The following is a 24,073-nucleotide window of genomic DNA, read 5'->3' as shown; positions in this document are numbered from 1 at the left end:
AAACAACACAAGGGATACCGCAAACACATTTGTTTCTGGGCCTCTGGGTCACCTTGACCCTGAGACAAAACAAGGGATACCACAAACACATTTGTTTTCGGGCCTCTGGGTGACCTTGACCCAGAGATACCACAAGGGATAATTGAATCGATATTTACACCCGTAATTATTTAATCATGAGTGTATTTGCAGATCTTATAGTCAGTATCTCAGCAGGAACATATACGACATTAACAAAAATATATCAAATGTTAGCCAATGACCTTTTGGAAAAAAAGTACAAAACCTAAAATCGCTGAATCGTTCTCGTATCCAGTCTCATCATTTCCTGCAGCGTCAGCCGGACACTGGTCTAGACAGTAACTTGAATTTCAGACACTTCGCTGATCACGTTGTTTTTTTTGATGATGTGTAGTTGCTCATCGTCAAGGTTAAAGATCTAGCAGAAAGTGCTGATGGAGGCTTTGATGCGAAGTTGAAAATTATCCCAACAGGTGATTCCAAAATGTCTGAACCCCTCTCTTCCCCCCCTCCTTTAATGTGTTGCAGCATCTCTTACAAATCACATTACAGCTTGTCACACAGCATCCCGGTGGAGTGGAGTTGAACTGACGGCCTGTTGTGTTTCATCAGACTCGATGTATGTTCCCAGTGAGGAGACTGCAGTCCTCCAGAACCTCTCAGCAGCTGCTCCGAGCTTCCTCCAGCATCCCTTCCTCGTCTGTCCAGGGGCATGCCTGCTGAACCCAGCCTCGGGTAGGTGACTCCGCACAAGAAAAACAAATCCTAGTGAAGCAACTTTGAGACTTTTATTGCTTGTAATGTACGAACAAAACAGGAATTAAAGATGCACGATATATCCCAAAAAAATATCGATATCGCGATATCGATATTCGCGATATTGGCTCGTACGGTATGCATATGGGAAACATGTGCGATCATTTATAATTTTTCATTGTATAAATCAAGCATTTCTTAAGTGTGAACTTTGACCAATCAGTGTCACGTTTTGTAAAGTTGTCAGTTTGTACTTCTATGTCTCGTTGTTCTTTACGTCTTCGTCTGTCTGTTAGCTGTGCCCTGCAGCTTGCTAGGCTCGGTTGCTATGGCGACGCTGACTTAGCGTGGCTCAGTATGTATACTTATATGTACTTATAAGCGCTACTCAAACGCGAGCGACCCAGTCACTCATCTCTTACAACTGCCTTTGCTAAAGCAACATATTGTACGTACTTTTCATCTCGTCTCAGTTGTTTTCTTATAAGATCGCAGAACTTCAAAGCAAGTGTAAACCTTCAACGTATGCTAACGAGCTAAGTTGTTAGCGTCAGGTCATTTATAGACTGTTACGTGTGCGTGTACAAGGAGGTGGATTTATTATTTATTTGATGATATCGTGACGCGCCGGCAGCTCCTCTCTGATGTCGCTCAGTTTTGCGGGAAACTGACGCAAGTCCCGCAAAACTGAGCGTTATAAATATTTTTTTTCTCCGATCATGTCGGCACAGAAGCGCGGAAATAAACTTTTTCCTTATTTAAAACCCTCGGAAATCTCCTACAGTACAGTTACATTTTTAGGTGAAAGAAAAAAATATCGCATTATTATCGATATCGCAATTCAAGACAACAATATCGAATATCGCACATATTTCCAATGTCGTGGAACGCTAGCAGGAATGTATTGTGGTTTAGTAGAACAAAAGCAAGTTAAATCAGTTAATCTAAAAAACACACAATTTAAAATAATAGATAGCATTTTTATGATACACTATTTCCTTATGCTTCAGGGATGCCTGAATAAAATGCACTTTCAAACTTACACCACCTAAGTATTTCTTTAAATATATAACTGTTTTATTATTATTATTATTATTATTATTATATAACACATTCTGAATGAGGGAAAAGACAATGTTAAACCAACAGCAACATGTCATCGCAGCAATGGGGCAGTAGTGGAATTTTTTTTTCAGGATATTTTCGTCTTCTTTCGTCTATTTTCGTCTATTTTTGCTCGGGCAGCAGCACTTAAAGGCAATAAAACTCAATGGCGAAGCCACTTCCAGAGACAGTTTGCGCTAACCACTGACATCAAAACATCATTGAACTATATGCACAACATTGGTTAATATGGTTAAAAAAAAAAGATCTCTTTTGTGCAGGTAATGAATTTTATATAGATATATTTTATATAAATACCTAATAAAAATATATAATCATTGATAGTATGACAAGTAGATGGACAAAGGATTCAATGAACAACATTTATTCAGACATCATCTCAACATTGCACATAAAGTTTCATCCCTCAAAACAAACCCTCTCGGTAACCGTGTTCTGAACAGCTCCCATAATGCTTTGCCGCCCAGTCAACCGATCACAGCTGTCGATCACTTTTGACATGGAGACATGGATGTATAATTGAAATACAGCATTCTGGCGACCAATCGGTCGTCGCTCAATAGAGCAGTGCGCAGCAAAGCATCATGGGAGTTCACCATTTTGTTGGCACCATATGAACAGAGTTGAAGTCTATCTTCTGTTCAATGAATCTGGTTTATAACGTAGCGAATGAACAGGTCTCATAACCTATTATCCTTTAGACCATGGATGTGTCCCAGATCATACACTTCTGCACTTACACTTAGTGTTTTGAAGTGTGTCCATATTAGCAGTATGTGAAAATGTAGTGCTCAATGAGGACTAAATTGGCGCAATCAAGTGGCCAGAAAATTGAGTGTGGATCGATGGACACTTTCCGACCTCAACGACCGCCATCTTAGTGACGTAGATGAAGCTAAACGGAAGCTACGTCACTGACGATGCGTCTTCAGAGTAGATACAGGCGTAAATGTTTTAAGAAAACACTCGTATACCACAAAACAACACTAATAACACAATGAAACACAACTTAATAACTTGTTATGGTTGCAATAGGCGTTAAAAAGTGGTAGAAGAAGAAGCTGTCGAGTTATTTCTGGTAAGTGTGTAGTGCCAGTGTTTAATTTTAGACAGTGCTACCCTGTCGAAATTTGAGCACTGGCCAAGTATGTGTACTATCTTGATGTGTACTATAAACCAGTGCACTCGAAGAAGTGTGGGATTTGGGACAAAGCCTATATGCGATCTTTCTTTGGATTATCTTAATCCAAGAACTTTCAATGGGATCTACTACGAAAATGTAAATCTTCCTCGAGTCCTTTGTGAACAAAAAATCTCCACCAGAAATGTATCAAAACATAAATAATATATTTTTGATTTCACCTGGTGCTGCAGAGCTGGTTCTGTTTGCTGGGCTTAGATGGTACCAGAGCCTCATTGACAAGGACATTGCATTCAGGACGTCTGTCTCCACTGGATTCCGGAGCTCAGTAGACGAGAGTCAGAATGAGTCTCTGTGATGTCACGTGTGATCAGCCCAGACTGAGGGAGAGACCATGGGATCCGGTGTGAGCTGCATAGACATCGACCCGATCGACCCCCCGTTTAAAAACACCCCCATCGATCGGAATAAAACATAACACCAAACACGCTGGGACGGATCATTTCATTTCGCTGGACGCAAAGTTTAATTAGAAGGAACACTAATGAAAGTTTATCAGCGTCATCAGAATATTGAATGGTTGAATCTCATGTTTTAAAAAAAAAATTGAAATATATTTGTTTTTTAAAGCATTTGATTGTTTTTATTTAAATAATTGATTTCAATAATGTATTACTTGAAATATTGAATTTGTTTTTGTCGTCTCTTGGACCCAATGAGGATGCAAGGGATACCACAAACACCTTTGTTTTCAAGCCTTTGGGTCACCTTGACCCTGAGATAACACAAGGGTTACATTTTAAATATTTTTAAAACGATTTCCTTTTTTTTTTACACATAGAGTTTGATATTCGAATTCTAAATATTCCAAAACAAATTTTCAAAACTCGTAGCCTTTTAAATTCAATATAAAATTTGGTGTAGTAGTAAAAGTACTGGCCTACTATCAAAAATGTTTTTGTTTTCCAAAGCATTGAATTGTTTTTGTTTTTTTTAATAATTGAATTCAATAATGTAATAATTGAAACATAGAATTCGTTTTTTGGGGCTTTTTCCGGGTCCCAGAGAGCATGCAAGGGATACCACAAACACATTTGTTTTCAGGCCTTTTGGTCATCCTGACCCTGAGATTAAATTTCAAATATTTTTAAAAACTTTTATTTATTTTACACATAGAGTTTGATATTAAATAAATACATTTAAAAAATACAATTTCTAAATTGTATGTGTTTTAACTTATTGCCTTTTAAATCCAATATAAAATGTGGTGTAGTAGTAAAAGTACCGAACTTCTTGATTAAACTTGTAGCCAATCATGCTGGAACTTTTATACTTTTATTTTGAATTTAAAAATAAAAAAATAAAATCCAAAACTGAAAAAATAAATAAATGAAGAAAATAGATTCTCTTGTCTCTGGGTCCCAGAGAGCATGCAAGGGATACCAAAAACACATTTGTTTTCAGGCCTTTGGGTCACCTTGACCCTGAGATTAAATTTCAAATATTTTTTTAAATGATTCATTTATTTATTTATTTTACACATAGAGTTTGATATTAAATAAATAAATAAAAAAAAAAAAATTCTAAATTTTATGTGTTTTAACTTGTTGCCTTTTAAATTCAATATAAAATGTGGTGTAGTAGTAAAGGTACCGAACTACTTGATTAAACTTTTAGCCAATCGTGCTGGAACTTTTATACTTTTAATTTGAATTAAAAAATTAAAAAATAAAATCAAAAACTGAAAAAATAAATAAATTAGGAAAATATTCACATCTTTATATATCAATTGTTTAAAAAAAAAAAAGTCAACCAAAGTATTTACGTTTGAATTTTCTTTTTCATTTAACCATTCGATGCTCTAATGCCACTTGATAATACTTCGATAAATATAGTAAATGCCTCAGCTCAGCTGTTATTCCTGGATGAATATCACTTCTCACACAAAAATGTAAAAACTTAGTTTTTAAAATCAAAATTTTGGCTTTTTTTTTTTGGTGCAAAAGAGAGAGAAAAAAAGTCCCTTCCTCCTCCGGCGTCTCCTCCAGCAGAGTCCCACCTCACAACAAGCAGCCTGAGTCATCGTTCATCCCACCTCCGGCTTATGGCTCACATTAGCGTGCACACACACACACACACACACACACACACACACACACACACACACACACACGTCGTACACCCCGCATCAACCATGAAGGTGACAGAGCAAGCCTCTTGGCAGTCTGCAGCACTGAGAGTGACGTTAAGAGCCGTTTGTGGGCAGAAACGAATGTGGAAAGACGGGAAGACGAGCAGCTAATGGAGCAGAGAGAGCTCAGGTTGATGGATGATGGGAATGTTGGACGCCTGTTGGTGGACGGCAACATCGATAGAAGGACGCTAATCTAAATCTTCGGTTACGTGCGCACCTTCGTGTTGTCTCTGCCCTGCTTTCCTTTATGAGAAAACCCATTAAGACAAGATTAAAGGTCATAATAATGGTAGTTAATAACATTTTTAATAACTTTTAAATGAGACCAAATTGCCCCAAACCAATGGATTTAATTACCAGATAAAACTAGACAGAGTTAAAAGAATCTGAAATAATAAAAACACATTACAAAATATGGTTTAGCTTAACTAAAAATAACTGCAAGGTGAGTTTTTTTTTTCAACCCTCATGTTATCTTTGGGTCATGATGACCCGAAGGCCCGGGGAAATCAATTTGTTTGTGGTATCCCTTGTGTTGCCTCTGGGTCAAGGTCAACAACCGCAGTGGCTTCCAGAAATACATATGCAGTGTTGGAGGTCGTTGACCTTGACCCAGAGACAACACAAGGGATACAACAAACACATTTGTTTTTCGGGCATTCAGGTCACCATGGCCCTGAGACAATACAAGGGATACCACAGACACATTTGTTTTCGGGCCTTTTTGTATTGTTTTGCATTGTGTATACTTTTGCACTGTGTATTTTTTGCAGTGTATTTTTTTTTGCATGTTTTTTTCTTTGCTGTGTATTTTTTGCATGGTGTATTGTTTTGCACGGTGTATTTTTTTTGCACTGCGCATTTTTTTCACTGTGTATTTTTTTCACTGTGTATCTTTTTCACTGTGTATTTTTTTCACTGTGTATTTTTTTCATGGTGCATATTTTTGCCCTGTGTATTTTGTCCCTTGTGTTGTCTCTGGGTCAAGGTCAACAACCTCTGTGGCTTCTATAAATACATATGCAGTGGTGGAGGTCATTGACCTTGACCCAGAGACAACACAAGGGATACCACAAACACATTGGTTTCGGGAGCTTCGGGACCATTATAACACATTGTAAATTAAATTGAAGAAATGGAAAAGAGGCAATACAGTACGACGTTAAAATATTTATGATTCATGATGTTTCTAACCTCAGTCTTCAGATCAGATTAATGAACCTCAGAACAAGCGCCAGAGTGTAGGAAACACAACAGGATGACGGATGAAATTATAATGTGCCTCAGAACCTGCTGTAAATGCATCAATCATGTTCATAATGAGTCTTTTGTGAGCATGAGCTTGTGTAACAACTGATGTGAATGTTGTTGTTGTTTTAGGTAATCAAAAAACCAAATCTAAACATTAATTCAAAATCTTACAAAAATAGCATATATATCTAAACGTTTAATCTATGTTAACGTTAAAACTAGATCTATACGTTCAATCTAAGTTATACATTGAATCTATAATTAAAGCTGAATCCAAGCCTTCAATCTAAATCTAAACATTGAATCTAAACAATAAATATGAATCTAAGCCTTCAATCTAAATCTAAACATTGCATCTAAACAATAAATATGAATCTAAGCCTTCAATCTAAATCTAAACATTGCATCTAAACAATAAATATGAATCTAAGCCTTCAATCTAAATCTAAACATTGCATCTAAACAATAAATATGAATCTAAGCCTTCAATCTAAATCTAAACATTGAATCTAAACAATAAATATGAATCTAAGCCTTCAATCTAAATCTAAACATTGAATCTAAACAATAAATATGAATCTAAGCCTTCAATCTAAATCTAAACATTGAATCTAAACAATAAATATGAATCTAAGCCTTCAATCTAAATCTAAACATTGAATCTAAACAATAAATATGAATCTAAGCCTTCAATCTAAATCTAAACAATAAGTCAAAATCTAGAAAATTACTCTAAATGCGGAATCTCATTGTTAACTCTACATCTAGATTATAAATCTAAATGTTAATCATAAATGTTAAACTAAAATATTATTTGTAAATATATATGATCTTTTAATACAAATTAAAAACATGAAATCTAAATGTCGAATCTAAACGTTAAATCTAAATCTATATGTTCATTCTAAGTTAAACATTATATCTAAAATTAAATCTAAATCCAAGCCTTCAATTTAAATCTAAATATTAAATCTAAATCTAAAAATTAAGTCTAAATGTGGAATCTAACCATAACTCTACTGTAGATGTAGACTATAAATCAAAATATAATTGTGAAATTGAAATCCCAAACTTAAATCTAAATATAATATATACTCTAAATCTAATCGTTTAATATAAATGAAGACATGAAATCTAAACGTTAAATCAGACCAAATCTATACCATGATAAATGAAATCTAAATCTTAAATCTACATCTAAACATTGAATCTAAATCTAAAACTTAAATCTTAATGTTACATCTAAATAAATACGTTCAACTCTAAATCTAATCGTTTAATATAAATGAAAAGATTAAATGTTAAATCTAAATGTAAAGTCCAACTCTATACGTTGAATCTAAATTTGGAAAGTTTTCATCAAATTTATAAATTAAGTATAAATCTCAATGTTAAAACTAAATCTTCACATACAATCTAGATATTTAGGTATAAATCTAAACATCACACCTCAGTCTAATAGTCAAGTCTAAATCTTAACGTTCAAAATAAATCTAAACTTGAATATCCTTCCTTTTGTATATCCTCAGGTTGATCATTTGAGTCTCATGTTGTAACTTCTTTGGTAATAAGTAAAAAAAAACTCTGGTGTTGGATTTATAAACAAGTGTCTTTAACATTGTTTTCTTGTGGTGCTGCAGTAAGGAGATGCTGACAGGACAGAGGCTCTGCCAGTCGAAGTCCCACCAGGACTCGGTCCTCTCTGCCCTCAACCAGCAGAGGAAAGAGGGTCTGCTCTGTGATGTCACTCTGGTCGCCGGCGAACAGAAGTTCCACGCCCACAAGGCGGTCTTAGCAGCCTGCAGCGATTACTTCCGGGTGAGTGTAAAACAATGTATATATAAAACCTTAATCTTCACCTTAATGTCGACTACAGGTTGGGATTCTTTTCAAAGTAACATGTTACTTTTTAGAGTTATAGACAAAAAATGTTTGTTCATTTTAATGTAGCGACTGGAGCTCAGTTGTCTTCGTCTTCCTCCAAAAAATACACTTAAAAACATCCAAATACTTCCATATTTTCAAGTGTAACGTCCATCATGTATTGAAGCCTCGACATGAGGAATTGTTACGAAAAAACTAAAACAAGTCTTTATTTTTATCTCGTTTGTAGCGAAAGTTCTGAGCGAAAAAGATAATTCAATAAAATGACTCCTTAAAGTTGGAATATAGAACAATTAAATAAGATTAAAAGGATGGATGGATGGATGGATGGATGGATGGATGGATGGATGGATGGATGGATGGATGGATGGATGGATGGATGGATGGATGGATGGATGGATGGATGGATGGATGGATGGATGGATGGATGGATGGATGGATGGATGGATGGATGGATGGATGGATGGATGGATGGATGGATGGATGGAAAGATAGATGGATAAACTTTATTGAGATAAAAATTGTTTTTCCAGCGCACAGAAGCGCATACAATAGCTTCATAAAACAAGAACAAGAACAGTGCAATATGACACAATCTAAATCTTAACATTAAATCTAAACAATAAATCTAAATCTAAGCCTTCAATCTAAATCCAAACATTGAATATAAACATGAATACTTTATCTAAGCCTTCAATCTAAATCTAAACATTAAATCTAAACAATAAATCTAAATCTAAGCCTTCAATCTAAATCCAAACATTGAATCTAAAGATTAATTATTTATCCAAGCCTTCAATCTAAATCCAAACATTGAATCTAAAGATTAATTATTTATCTAAGCCTTCAATCTAAATCCAAACATTGAATCTAAAGATTAATTATTTATCTAAGCCTTCAATCTAAATCCAAACATTGAATCTAAAGATTATTAATTATCTAAGCCTTTAATCTAAATCCAAACATTGAATCTAAACAATAAATATTAATATAAAAATTAACTATAAATGCGGAATCTCATTGTTATATTAAATATTATTTCTAAATACATATGTTCAACTCTAAATCCAATGGTTTAATATAAATTAAAAACATGAAATCTAAATGTTAAATCTAAATCTAAAGATAAAGAACATAGATCAACTAAAAGAATACAAAGATTAACATAGAATAGAATCGTCTTTTCACTCCACTCCTGACCCCAAACTCAGAATTTAACAATCTAATAGAACAAGGAATGAATGAGTCCCTGAGTCTATTAGTGTTGCATGATGGGAGGAGCATTCGTTCACTCCATCTGCTTCTCTTCTCACTGATGACAGTGTTCAGAAGATGACTGTCATCATCCATGATGGACGGTAGTTTGTCCAGAATTGTAGGCCCGCAGTGGATAATAAGAATAGATTAAAACCGTGAGCCGGCAGAGGAGTAGAGTCCAAGAGTCCACTTGATCGCTGCCAATTTTTCTGGACGATATAAATCGTCGCTGCAGGAAAATAATCGGCTCACGTGGACCGAGTGTTTACCCTCCAAAGTTCCAGTCACGCAAGACGGGAAACATCGGAAGATCACGTCCCACCAGAGGGAAAAGTGCACAGATTAAATTTCAAGACGCAAAGGAGATTAGAAGTTGGGGATTAATCCCTATTGATATCGAGAGGCGGATTAATAGCACGTTGCATCTGATGGACGACTTCTCCCACGAGAGACGGCAGCTATTTTTATTCAACTCCACAGAGAGAGTAGGCGAGTTTCACTCCTCGCCGCCTTTTGTCGTCTTTTGTTCTCCGGCTGCATGGATCCCCAGTTTAGAGCGAGTGCACTTCCTAGCGCTGGTATTATCGAATCAGTCTGCCTCGGTCAGGAAGAACGCTCGCTCTCCTCCCCTACTTACTAATGACATCAACTTTGTCATCCGACTCCTGTCGTCGGGCGTCTTCCGCCGGTGACTTCACTCCTGCTCTCAACAAACGAGGATTCGAACCCTCGATCCGGTCGAGGGATTGTAATGAAATACCTCTGTGCTCCCGGGAGAATTCCCAAATGTGTCACCTGCCTCTTTATGTGCCCGTCACGTTAGGTTCAAGCTCCTGAGGAAGATACACTGAATCACCATCAATCTTGTGACGCGTATTTACAAGAATAAGAGTATTTTTAAAGTACCCAGAGGATATTGCTTTTATTCATCTCATGTCATCTCATTACTTTCTTTGTTATAATGATGTTTTATTAGTTGCACAATTGTGGATACATACACTAAAATAGCTTGTTGGATTTAATCTAAGTTATGCTTAGAGCTTTTGCATTGGCAGTTACGATACAGGGGCAACTATACGATACATTGCGATACTGTAGGAACAAGGATATGTTCGTAGTATTGTCGAGTACTTGACTCTGGTGTTTACAGACCACATGAAGTCGTAACTGCTTTCATTTGTTTTCAAACCAAAATATGTCCAAACATCATCTTTAAAAGCTGCTGGAGTAGACTGTATCCTCTTGTCCTCAGTCATCACTAGTATCTCAAGGGATTTGATTGTTCATTTAGCTGCATAGGACTTAAAGACTGCTACCGTCCAGTGACCTGAAGTTCTGAACACAAAAATGACTGAATATTAACATGTTAATTGTTAAGGAGAATCCAAAAGATTTGCTTTAAACACACTAATTTATAATTCAAAACAAATACAAACCATAAATAAACTATGATAAAAATGTGCTCCAAGACAAATTATCGATAAAGTACCGTAAAACAAATTTTGATTTTCAAGTTTATTGATGTTTTCACTCACTGACTTCAAAGAAGGAACACTTACGTCAGAGTGATGTTTTCTGCGTCTTTATGTCCAAACAACAGCTTTAAAAGCAGCTGGAGTCGACTGTATCCTCTCGTCCTCAGTCATTGCCGCATTTTCATGTTAATTGTAAATGAACAGATTGAATTTATTTATTTTAAACGCACTTAATTGAAATAGAAACCATAAAATAACTATGAAAAATGTAAAATGTGATTTAAAATCCAACAAAATTTGCAAAAAAGCTAAGAATTTGTCTATTACATTTTTTTTTAAATTATTATTATGAAAAACAATTTCCCAATATTTAAGTGTAACAATATTTTCTTGCATCCCGAGTTATCATCTGGATTTATTACATCACTCCACAAACTGTTTTGGAAAGGTTTACTGACAACATATTTAACCATTGTGTTATATCAGGGTCAAAGTGACCCGAAGACCCGAAACGAATGTGTTTTAATTATCCCTTCAAGGAGATCGTTGACCTTGACCCAGAGACAACACAAGGGTTAACCATACATTCTCCAACTTTACACATTCAATTTAGGTTAAAAAAGGATCCATCAAATGCATTTCTTAAGAATTCCAACTTTGTCAATTCAACAAACATTAATGTGAAGATTCAACTGGAAATACGGGAAATTTTGTTTAATTATAGAAGTTAATCAGTGTCATCAGAATATGAAGTAAATGAATTTAACATTAATCTTATTTAAAAAAAATTTTTTTAAGCATTTTATGTTTTTTTAAACTTTACAAATTTTGACATCGAAAGGTTGAACATTTAGAATATTTTCTAAAAAAAATTATATAGACATAGAGTTTGATAATCTAATACCAATACTAAAAAAAATAAAATAATTCACTTTTAGATGTAATATAAAATGTTGGTATAATAGTTCAGGTATTATTTTCCCCAAAAAATATAAAACAAAAAAGAAATACATTTCCAGGAATAAATTCAATGTTAAATTCAACCATTTCTGATTTTATAAATATTTAGGAACTTTACAGTCGTAATACAAATAATAAAACTGTGCTTTTAGGTGTAAAAAGACAAGTCTTTAGTCAATAGCAGGTATTTAAAAATGTTTATTAAAGAATGAGAGAACGTTTTAAATCTGTTTATGCACAGACACGGTTTAGTTTAATATTATAAAATACTGTTTGATTTACACAAACTGATGCCGTCAATAATAAGCAACATGAAAACTAAGTCAACACGGATGTAGACAAATGCAATATTATGTTTGTTTTGACTAAATCATCTCATATAACAAGGCTGGATAAAAGATATCATTAAGTCCATTTTAAAAACGACTCCAACGGCCTCAGCAGATGAGTAACGGTTCCTTGTGGAGTCGCCCTCATGATCCAATTACATAATACCATCAGTGTTGGTCAGGAGTTCACTCTCTTATGATCTCACGAGGCAACAGCGTTCGCCCTGCAGGTGCTCGTCTTCCGCGGCGTCATGTGGAAGAACATCATGAAGCAACTGCTTTGTCTTGATTCACGGGTCGAAGGAACCATCCGTCAAAACCTGGGACGAGGTCAAAGATGTTCATGTTCCTAGATGAGGAAGAAATGTTATGAAAAACCTCCCGGATCTCTAGACTAAGACGAACCACGAGCTTCGAAAAGATCAATGTCTGCAGGACATCCTGTGCTTTTTTTTTTTCTTCTTCTCAAATGAACGAGGGATGAATCAACAGAGCTCTGAGGAGAGAATGTTCTCAGCACGTCTCCCGGTCGGACACATCCCTCTCAGCGTCTCCAGGAGCCGGAGAAAGAAGTCCAGGCGTGCTCAGGATTAGCCGGGGTCGGACTTTCTCTCTGTTTGAACTGTGGGCTGCATGAGTGACTCTGAGTGACCTCCCTCCAGGCCGAGATGACTCGTGCTAGTTACCGCTCAGATCACCAGCCCGAGTCATGTCAGGACACAAAGTCTTCTATTGAAGTCTATCGGAATATTGACTACAGTTGAATTCAACTTTTCAATTGTTGAAACGTCGTTTTTGTTATTGTTGTTATTATTTTAATGTTTTTTGTCATTTTTTTTTATTATATTCAAGCAAAATCTTTTTTTAATTTTTCTAAATAAGTAAGTAAGTAAGTAATATTTATTTATATGGCGCTTTTCCAGACCAGGGTCACAAAGCAGATAAACAATCAAAACAATATTCAATAAAGTATATACTTTAAAGATCAAGATAAAACTGATAACACAACAGGAGTTCCAGAAATTCAAGGAAAAGCCTGAACAAATAGAAACGTCTTAAGATGTTTCTTAAAATAATTTAATTAAATAATGACAATTTTAATTAGGTTTTAAATCAAATATTTTTGGAACAAATGTATTTATTGCTTTATATTTTCACTCACTCACTTCAAAGAAGGAACACTTGTGTCAGAGTGATGTCATTTATATTAATAAAGATAATAATGAAATGGCCCAAGCATCGACTCCTGTGGCACCCCATTTCTGTCACTTGGTTTTCTGCGTCTTTGACAGGATCTACTCCCAAATTTTCATACCAAAATATGTCCAAACATCAGTGTTAAAAGCAGCTGGAGTCCACTGTATCCTCTTGTCCCCAGTCCTTGCCCCTGTGAACATTTTCATGTTAATTATACATATCCAAACGAGTGAAAAACTATGAAATTTAGAATTTTAGTTTTGTAAATACAATCAACTGCGTTATTTAAAAAAATATATTTTCAAAATATTCGATTGTTTATATCAAATTATTAAAAAAAACAAACTCAAACCTTTCAATATAAAAATTATTGAATTCAATTATTTAATAAGATTATCATAAATTTTCTTTATAATCAATGCTTAACCCTTGTGTTATCTCTGGGTCAAGGTGACCCGAAAGCCCGAAAAAAAAAAAGAGGGGTAATTTAAAAAAAAAAACAACAGAAAAAACATAAAAAAATATATAAAAATGATGGCATAATAGAGCCACCATTATATATTGAATTCAAAAGGCGACGAACAAAAAAATATTAAATTCAAATTTAATGTTTGTAAGTAAAATGAACCCTATGTAAGTAAGTAATATTTATTTATATAGCGCTTTTCGAGACCAGGGTCACAAAGCGCTTAAACAAAAGTACATACTTTAAAGATCAAGATAATACTGAGAACAACATGTGTAAATATATGCAATTTATTAAATTAATAAAAAAAAGGAAAAAACAACATTCAACCTTTCAATATACCAATTAATTAACATGCTTATTTAAATAAATGTTTAAATAATTAAAAGAAAAAAACCCAAAATTATATTATTTTACAATCATTAAATTTTAATATAGTCATTATACCTTATAGTAAAACATTTTAACATGATATATTGGCAGTTTTCTATACAAAATGAATTAAAATAATATATTTTTCAATGTCAGAAACATTGTTACAACAGTTCCTGTATTTACGATCAACCTATCAAGAGTCAAACACACCCGAGAGTCAGACGTGCAACATCATCGCCCCATTGTTAACACCGTTGACCCCGCGAAGGACGTGAACCCCTTGACTCACCCAACAGCCACTCACTGTCATAACCACGGAGACAACAGACGAGGTCTGCGCTCCTGACTTCACCGTGTTTTCTCCGGTCGGTCCCTCTGCATGTGGAGGTGAACTGGTCGATGGCTTTGATCAGCAACGGCGAGCAGGAGTCGGTCACAGCAGGCTCCGGCTTCCTGTGTCACGCCTGCCACTTTGATTCCTCATGCATGGACGCAGACCAGTGTGTGTGTGTGTGTGTGTGTGTGTGTGTGTGTGTGACTGAACGTCCTCCGCTTCGGAGAACCAATCGTTGGAAGGGAAAGTTTAATGTTGCATCTTAAAAAGGTTTTGATACGTGCAGGTGGATTCACTAATAAACCCATGAATCGTTGACCTGCGTGACCTTTCTCCCTCTCTCTCTCTCTCTCTCTCTCTCTCTCCCCACCATGTGTGTGTGTGTGTGTGTGCGACTGAACGTCCTCCGCTTCGGAGAACCAATCGTTGGAAGGGAAAGTTTAATGTTGCATCTTAAAAAGGTTTTGATACGTGCAGGTGGATTCACTAATAAACCCATGAATCGTTGACCTCCGTGACTTTTCTCCCTCTCTCTCTCTCTCTCTCTCTCTCTCTCTCCCCACCATGTGTGTGTGTGTGTGTGTGCGACTGAACGTCCTCCGCTTCGGAGAACCAATCGTTGGAAGGGAAAGTTTAATGTTGCATCTTAAAAAGGTTTTGATACGTGCAGGTGGATTCACTAATAAACCCATGAATCGTTGACCTCTGTGACCTCTCTCTCTCTCTCTCTCCCCACCATGTGTGTGTGTGTGTGTGTGTGTGTGTGTGTGTGTGTGTGTGTGTGTGTGTGTGCGTCCTCAGGCCATGTTCAGCCTGTGCATGGTGGAGAGCGAGGCGGACGAAGTGACCCTTCAAGGAGTGACCAGCGTCGGGCTGAGGCACGCTCTAGACTTCGCCTACACCGGGCAGGTGAGCCTCGTGCAATTACAGCCGTGCAGAGAACAATCGGTTGTTGCCCGTGGCAACGCATGTTAAAAAAAAATACCCCTGCGCTCGCACTCGCGCCCACACACACACGCCGAAGTACAGAACTTTGTAATGTTACGTGAAAATTTTGGCTGATTTATTAGCTGGTAGTGATGATTGATGCATGAAGGTTGTTGGTTTGAATCCTGAAGTGAAGGAATTAATTATTAAATAATTGAAAAGTTGCATTACAAATGAAAGCAGAAAGACTCATTACCAAGTACAAAGAAGAGTCGGAAAATTATATCAGGGTCAAGGTGACCCGAGGGCCCAAGACCTCCCTGGCTTCTAGGAATACATATGCAGTGGTGGAGGTCGTTCACTTTGACCCTGAGAGGACAAAAGGGATACTACAAGCACAACAATTTTGTAATCAAAACTGTAATCGAAACAATTTTTCAACTATAATCAAACAATTTTCAACTATAATCAAACAATTTTCAACTTTAATCAAACAATTTTCAACTATAATCAAACAATTTTCAACTATAATCAAACAATTTTCAACTTTAATCAAACAATTTTCAACTATAATCAAACAATTTTCAACTATAATCAAAACAATTTTCAACTATAATCAAACAATTTTCAACTATAATCAAACCATTTTCAACTATAATCAAACAATTTCAACTATAATCAAACAATTTTCAACTATAATCAAACAATTTTCAACTATAATCAAACAATTTCAACTATAATCAAACAATTTTCAACTATAATCAAACAATTTCAACTATAATCAAACTATTTTCAACTATAATCAAACTATTTTCAACTATAATCAAACAATTTTCAATTATAATCAAACAATTTTCAATTATAATCAAACAATTTTCAACTATAATCAAACAATTTTCAACTATAATCAAACCATTTTCAACTATAATCAAACAATTTTCAACTATAATCAAACAATTTTCAACTATAATCAAACAATTTTCAACTATAATCAAACAATTTTTAACTATAATCAAACTATTTTCAACTATAATCAAACTATTTTCAACTATAATCAAACCATTTTCAACTATAATCAAACAATTTCAACTATAATCAAACTATTTTCAACTATAATCAAACTATTTTCAACTATAATCAAACAATTTTCAACTATAATCAAACCATTTTCAACTATAATCAAACAATTTCAACTATAATCAAACAATTTTCAACTATAATCAAACAATTTCAACTATAATCAAACTATTTTCAACTATAATCAAACAATTTTCAATTATAATCAAACAATTTTCAACTATAATCAAACAATTTAAAACTGTAATAAAACCATTTTAAAACTATAATCAAACAATTTTAAAACTATAATCAAACAATTTTAAACTATAATCAAACAATTTTTAAACTATAATCAAACAGTTTTCAAACTATAATCAAACCATTTTCAGCTAAAAGTGAAAACAATTTTAAGCTATAATCAAACCTTTTTTAAAAAAAACAACTATAATCAATTAATTTTCAACTTCAATCAAACAATTTTCAACTTTAACCAAATCATTTTCAGCTATAATAAAAACTATTTTTCACTTCTTAAGCATCGTTAAAACATTAGTATGTTTTTGTGGTGGGGATACATTATAAGATAAAATAGAATGAAATAAAATGAAATAAATATAAGTAAAATGTCCTAAAATGTGGCATATATACTTAAAAAAAAGCAAAAAATCCATTTAATCTAGTGAGCATACAAATGATAACTGGTCGTTTGCAGATAAACATTTTAATCCCAAAAGGAGCTTCTGGAGCCGATTGACTACAAGCCAGAAGTGGATTTATCCTAGTCTCTCACACTTTTAAAATTAATTTCAGCCACAGCTCGCATCACGAAAAACTGTAATCAAACAATTTTCAACTGAAATAAAACAATTTTGAGCTAAAATGGAAAATTTTAAACTATAATCCAACAATTTTCAACTGTAATCAAACAATTTTCAACTGAAATAAAACAAATTTGAGCTAAAATGGAAAATTCTAAGATATAATCCAACAATTTTCAACTGTAATCAAACAATTTTCAACTGTAATACAACAATTTTCAGCTAAAATTGAAAATTTTAGGCTATAATTGAACAATTTTCAAATGCAATCAAAAACATGTCAACTGTAATAAAACCATTTTCAGCTAAAATTGAAAAATTTAAACTATAATCCAACAATTTTCAACTATAATCAAAAAAATATCAACTGTAATAAAACAATTTTCAGCTAAAATTGAAAATGTTAAGCTATAATAAAACAATTTTCAGCTAAAATTGAAAATGTTAAGCTATAATAAAACAATTTTCAGCTAAAATTGAAAATGTTAAGCTATAATAAAACAATTTTCAGCTAAAATTGAAAATGTTAAGCTATAATAAAACAATTTTCAGCTATAACCAAATCATTTTTAGATATAATAAAAACAATTTTTCACTACTAAAGCATTATGAAAACATTAGGATGTTTTTTTGGTGTGGGTACAATATAAGGTAAAATAGAATTAATGTAATAAAATTAATATATAATTTCTAAAAATATATTTCCATTTAATCTAGTGAGCATACAAATGATAACTGGTCGTTTGCAGATAAACATTTTAATCCCAAAAGGAGCTTCTGGAGCCGATTGACTACAAGCCAGAAGTGGATTTATCCTCGAACAGGATCGAGAGTCTCTCACACTTTTTAAAATTAATTTCAGCCACAGCTCGCACAAAAAAACACAAACCTTTCATTACTATTTCCCTCCAATAACACGATTACATCACTTCCTGGATGCGATCACATCTGACAACCTTCAGGCGCAGCTGTTACGCAACACTCCGTCCGTCTGCGACACCCACGCCTCCGTAATTACTCCTCATTGGATTTCAGCTCTGAAAAGGCAAAGAGTGATTTGAGTCGGGCCAGTGTAAGTAGGTCAACATCCTGATTTGGTCTGTGCCGGGGAGATGATACCAGATGAGGATGATACCCCCCCCCCCATCATCCCCCCCCCCTCCCTGTCTGTAAATAATGACCCACTAAAACCCACCTGACCAGATGTCATCATCCCACATGAGCTGCACGTGGGATGAGTCGGGAAGAAAAAAACCTCATGATGCTTTGCCGCCCAGCCCACATTTGTTGGTCGATTTTTGACAACATGAAGGTCGATTTAAAAAAAACAAAAAACATTTTTATACAATATCAAAGCGACTAATCGGTCGTTACTAAATGGGTCAGTGTGTAGAAAGGCATCATGGGAGTTCCCTGTTTTGTCGGCACCATAAGTAAGCCGGGTGCGAGTAAGTTGGTTAAATCTATCTGCGCTTTTGATTGAATCTGATGTTTGTAAAAGTGTGAGGCAGTGTCATGTTGTTTAGAGGTCAGTAGGTGGCGCCATCAGTTTAAAAAAAAATGAGGAGACTGCCATCTAGTGGACTTCGATGACACTGCATCGTGAAGCTTCATCAGACCCATCTCTCGCTAACACACCACTCCAACACAAACACACACAAACAACCTCTGAACACAACATAGTTTGATTAGTTCCTTGTTGTCTGCACTTATTTATTTTATGTAACACTTTTGAGCTTTGTATTGTTTGTTATTTTTCTTTAAAGGTTGTTGGTTTTTTTTGTCGTTGTTGTTGTTCAATTGAATTGGGTTTATTTAATGGGTTTGTGTGATCAATAAGAAAATAAAGTAAGTATGTGATGGTTATTTGAAAAGCGCTTTTAACAATCGATACAGTTAAACTATATACTCTAAAAGTTTAAGACACATAAGACAAACACAGGAGTCCAAGAAAATCAGGGAAAAGCTCAAATAAGAATGTCTTAAGATGTTTCTTGAAGGAGTCAGTAGATCATCAAACACAGAGATGGTTCCAAAGCTTAGGAGCAACAGTCTGGAAGGATTTCTCTCCTCTGGTCCTGAACCGTGTTCAGGAACCATCAGTAGATTCTGATCCACAGACCTCAGAGCCCGAGCTGGGGTGTAAGTCTGGATCAGATCACTGATGTAATAATAATAATAATAATAATAATAATGTCTATTTATATAGCGCCTTTCTAGACCAGGGTCACAAAGCGCTTTGACCGTCATGCATTCCCCCATTCACACATACTGATGGGAGTAGGCTGCAACACATGGCACCAGCTCTGCCATCAGGGACACTACAACACAAGCTTGTCTGGAGCTGGGATTGAACCTGCAACCTCTTGGACTGCAGGCAACCACTCTACCATCTGAGCTATGACGTAAGATCTAACCTTGAATAGATCTGAAAGTAAGGATTTTAAAATCGATCCTGACAGAAACTGGAAGCCAGTGAAGAGTTTTAAGGATCGGAGAAATGTGAGTTCTTCTACTAGAGCGGGTTAGAATTCTCACTGCTGAGTTTTCTATTAACTGCAGGCGAGACAGATCCTTCTTGTTTAGACACAAAAATAAACTGTTACAATAGTATAAACGAGACACAAACACATGGATTATAAGCTCCAGATCGGGTTGTGACATCATTTTCCTAAATTTAGAGATTTCTGTAGTAGTATCGAACAACTTTTCCTTAATCCCGCCCTTACAGAAAAGCCACTTTCCCTTTGTAACAAGTTACTTTGAAAGTATCCAGTAATTTAAAGTAACTGAGTTACTTCAAAGGAGTAACTAGTCGTAAGTAAGTAAGTAAGTAATATTTATTTATATAGCGCTTTTCGAGACCAGGGTCACAAAGCGCTTTAACAATCAAAACAATACTCAAAACAGTACATTCTTCAAAGATCAAGACAACACCGAGAACAACACAGGAGTTCGAGAAATTCAAGGAAAAGCCTGAACAAATAGAAACGTCTTAAGATGTTTCTTAAAGGAGTCAGTAGATCCATCAAGCGCAAAGAGAGAAGAAGATGGTTCCAAAGCTTAGGAGCAACAGCCTGAAAAGATTTCTCTCCTCTGGTCCTGAGCCGTGTGCGTGGAACCATAAGTAGATTCTGATCCACAGACCTCAGAGCCCGAGCTGGGGTGTAAGGCTGGATCAGATCAGTGATGTAAGGAGGAGTCTGACCATGAATAGATCTGAAAGTAAGAACCAGAATTTTAAAGTTAATCCTGAAAGAAACTGGAAGCCAGTGAAGAGTTTTAAGGACCGGAGAAATGTGAGTTCTTCTACTTGAGCGGGTCAGAATTCTCGCTGCAGAGTTCTGAATCAACTGCAGGCGAGACAGCTCCTTCTTGGTAAGACATGAAAACAAACTGTTACAATAGTCCAGACGAGAAGAAACAAACGCATGGATTACAAGCTCCAGATCATGTTGTGACAACATTTTCCTAAATTTAGAGATTTTTCTCAGTTGAAGGAAACAGTTTCTGGTCAGTTTTCTGTTACTATTTTAAAGACACTTCACCGTGGTACTGGAAGGAGAGAGACATTGGATCAGTTCCAAGCGTTGCCGGAAAACGATTGAACGAGTGGATGATGAACGAGTGGATGATGAACGAGTGGATGATGAACGAGTGGATGATGAGTGGGTGAAGACACTTGTGGACAGACGAGCGAGGCATGTTTGTGCAGAGGTTCGTCGGCTTCTCTTTACGAGCTCAGAACAATGTCCAGGAATCATGAAGGTTTACGATCCACAGAGTCTGCCGTGCCTGCAGCAAAACTGCTGAGTCATGGAGGGAAATCATCCAGTGAGTCATCATTATTCTGGGAAGTCAATTAAGATGCCGTGTGATGACACTGTTATCAATGTTTCCTTTGAAATATCATCTTCTTTGTTTGAATTGTTCATATATTCCCTATAAACATATTATTTTAAAAAAAGAATTATATCTAATTATATTAAAAAAAGATCTTTTTTACTTCCTATTATTTAATATAATATTTAGGAAATAATAGGAAGTTCCATCAACGTCAGCAACATAAAAAAAACTTTTATAGAAATACATTTTGTATAGAAATGCTGTTCTTTTTTTTTTAAACCATTTGATTATTTCTTTGCAATGATATAATTAAACAATTTCTAAATTGAAAAATGTGTTTTTATTGAATCCTTGAGTTAAATCATTTGAAAGATTAAAGATTTAAATACATATTTCATATAATTAAACACTTTTGATTGGTTTTACACATAGAGTTTGATATTCTTATCCCAATAATTAAAACATATATATATATATATTTGTAATTTTGAATTAGTAGTCTTTTGAATTCAATGTTGATTTAAACGTGACGCCCTGATTGGCTGAAAGTCGCTTTGTATTATTTCAGTGTTGAATTCAATTTTTCAAAAATAAGTTTTAACAGAACCTCTTTAATGTAGAAATCATTAAATTAAATGACATAATAAATACAATGTGAACCTTTTTTTTACAGAAATGATTGAATTCAATTATTAAAAAATAGAATAAATAAATGCCTAAAATGTTAACAATTTAAATATGTTCATGATATTCTCCCATAGAATTGCACATGTTTATTTTATCTATAGTAGATGTTTCTCTGTTGCCGTTGGAAACATCACACACACATTTCTTTTCAGAACTCGCTCGCAGAACATACACAGTAGGCAAGAGAGAAAGCTCAGTATGAATGTATGAAAAATGAAAAAAATGGATTCAAACACATCATTTAAATCACACTATTATTTGTACTTTATGGATCAGATCCTGCTGGAACCATCGGTGATCCAGGACGTGCTGTCGGCCGGCAGCCACCTGCAGCTGCTGGAGCTCCTGAGCCTCTGCTCGCACTACCTCATCCAGGTGAGACTCGCTGGAACATCCCATGAACCCCTGCTGCGTCCGAAACAATCCACTTATGCGAGACACGCTTTGATTGTCGGTAAATTGAACACTTAAGGGGGAAAAAACGGCGCCAGTTTGTTTTTGTTCTTTTAGGGACCAATTGTTCAATCGTACGAAGTGAATAGAACATTTTAAATTAGTTTTATACACATTATTCACAATTTAAATGACAATAACAGTTGTTTTGTTAAAACACCTTTTTATTTTATGTTGAACTCAATTCACACACATTATACAATCAAATCTAAGTAGGTCAAATACAAGTGTGATGATTAACTTTTTTAGACAAAGAACCTTGTGTTGTATGTAACGATCATAATTTTAACAAAGAATAAACGTCACGGTTTTGGTAAACTGCTGCTACCACCTGGTGGTTTCAGAAGCTTACTGCAGGTACTTTCGATTGACGTTTCATAATGAATGAAATCGTAATTTACGTTTATCTCTCCTTCACAACAATCTTTAATCCTAATTCATTTTACATTTGCATTAACATCAACTTTCCTTTAATAATCTACTGAAATAATAGGTTTTTATGCAATATGAAGTCATAATTTTCTAAAAATATGATGTATATCCATATTTTCTATTATTGTGACGTCTTATAATAATAATAATAATAATCTCTATTTATATAGCGCCTTTCTAGACCAGGGTCACAAAGCGCTTTGACAGCCATTCACACATACGTGTACAATAAAACACTGGATTACTATGTAAATATTAATGAATAACTCCTAATAATCAGATATAAAGTAACTCATAAATATTAAGTTATATTAAAAAAAGTCAAAAAATATATATTAAAGAGCAAAAAAATAATCGACTGGGACTTGAAGATACAAAGACAACCCCTTTTTAATTTGATTTCATTTTTACACTATCCTGTACAGTAAAATAATTTTTTTAAAAAAGAAGAAAAAGCTCACGAAAACTACAAGTCAAAATGTTTGTGACAGCATGAGTAAGAAATACATGTTTTTTTCATGTTTTGCTAGCTTTAAAAAGTGTCATAAATAAATTTCATTCATTTTAACAACAAATATTAAGTGAAATCCAACTGTAACTCTCAGTAACTTTGTTTTTAAATCAGAAGTTTACCATAACATTTTCTAGTTTTCAGGCAATAAACCAATGATATGCCTTGTAGATTTTTAAGTTTGGCTTGAGTTACTATTTTTTTTGTTTTACTGATAATCACAAGTGACATCAAAGCTGCAAAACAAAAACAATTTTTTTTTTTTTTTTAAATCAGCAGTGGAAAAGTTACGTTTTAATGTATCAAAAATATATATATTTTGTGGTATTTGAGTTATTCAGTCTATCTAGACAACCTTTTATTTAACTGTTTGTTAAAGCATCGCTTTTGCTTTGTTAATAAAAAACAAATCATTTTTTAGATATTGCAGACAATGTTAATACAGATATTAAACAATACAATTACAATTACTAACAACAAAAAACACAAGTTGTTTGTGAGCTGTTGTTGAGCCGCCAGTAGATGGCAGTGTTATACCATATTAATCTCTTTTTTTTCTCATATTATTCCCTTAA

General features: G+C 34.6%; 1 protein-coding gene across 1 annotated transcript in view; it reads left to right on the top strand.

Moving 5' to 3' along the window:
* The window catches only part of klhl32 (kelch-like family member 32), a 43,227-nt gene that overhangs the window by 2,665 nt on the left and 16,489 nt on the right, over positions 1 to 24,073 (top strand). Inside the window, exons 2-5 of the mRNA XM_087805355.1 lie at positions 634 to 756; positions 8,129 to 8,306; positions 15,567 to 15,674; positions 22,379 to 22,477. Of these exons, the coding sequence (XP_087661481.1) occupies positions 734 to 756; positions 8,129 to 8,306; positions 15,567 to 15,674; positions 22,379 to 22,477 (408 nt within the window). The 5' untranslated portion in view covers positions 634 to 733. The remainder of the gene's footprint in view (positions 1 to 633; positions 757 to 8,128; positions 8,307 to 15,566; positions 15,675 to 22,378; positions 22,478 to 24,073) is intronic.

This window comes from Callionymus lyra, chromosome 13 (genome assembly GCF_982586985.1).
Source record: "Callionymus lyra chromosome 13, fCalLyr1.hap1.1, whole genome shotgun sequence".
NCBI classification, from domain to species: domain Eukaryota; kingdom Metazoa; phylum Chordata; class Actinopteri; order Syngnathiformes; family Callionymidae; genus Callionymus; species Callionymus lyra.
This window is presented reverse-complemented; position numbering and strand designations above follow the sequence as displayed.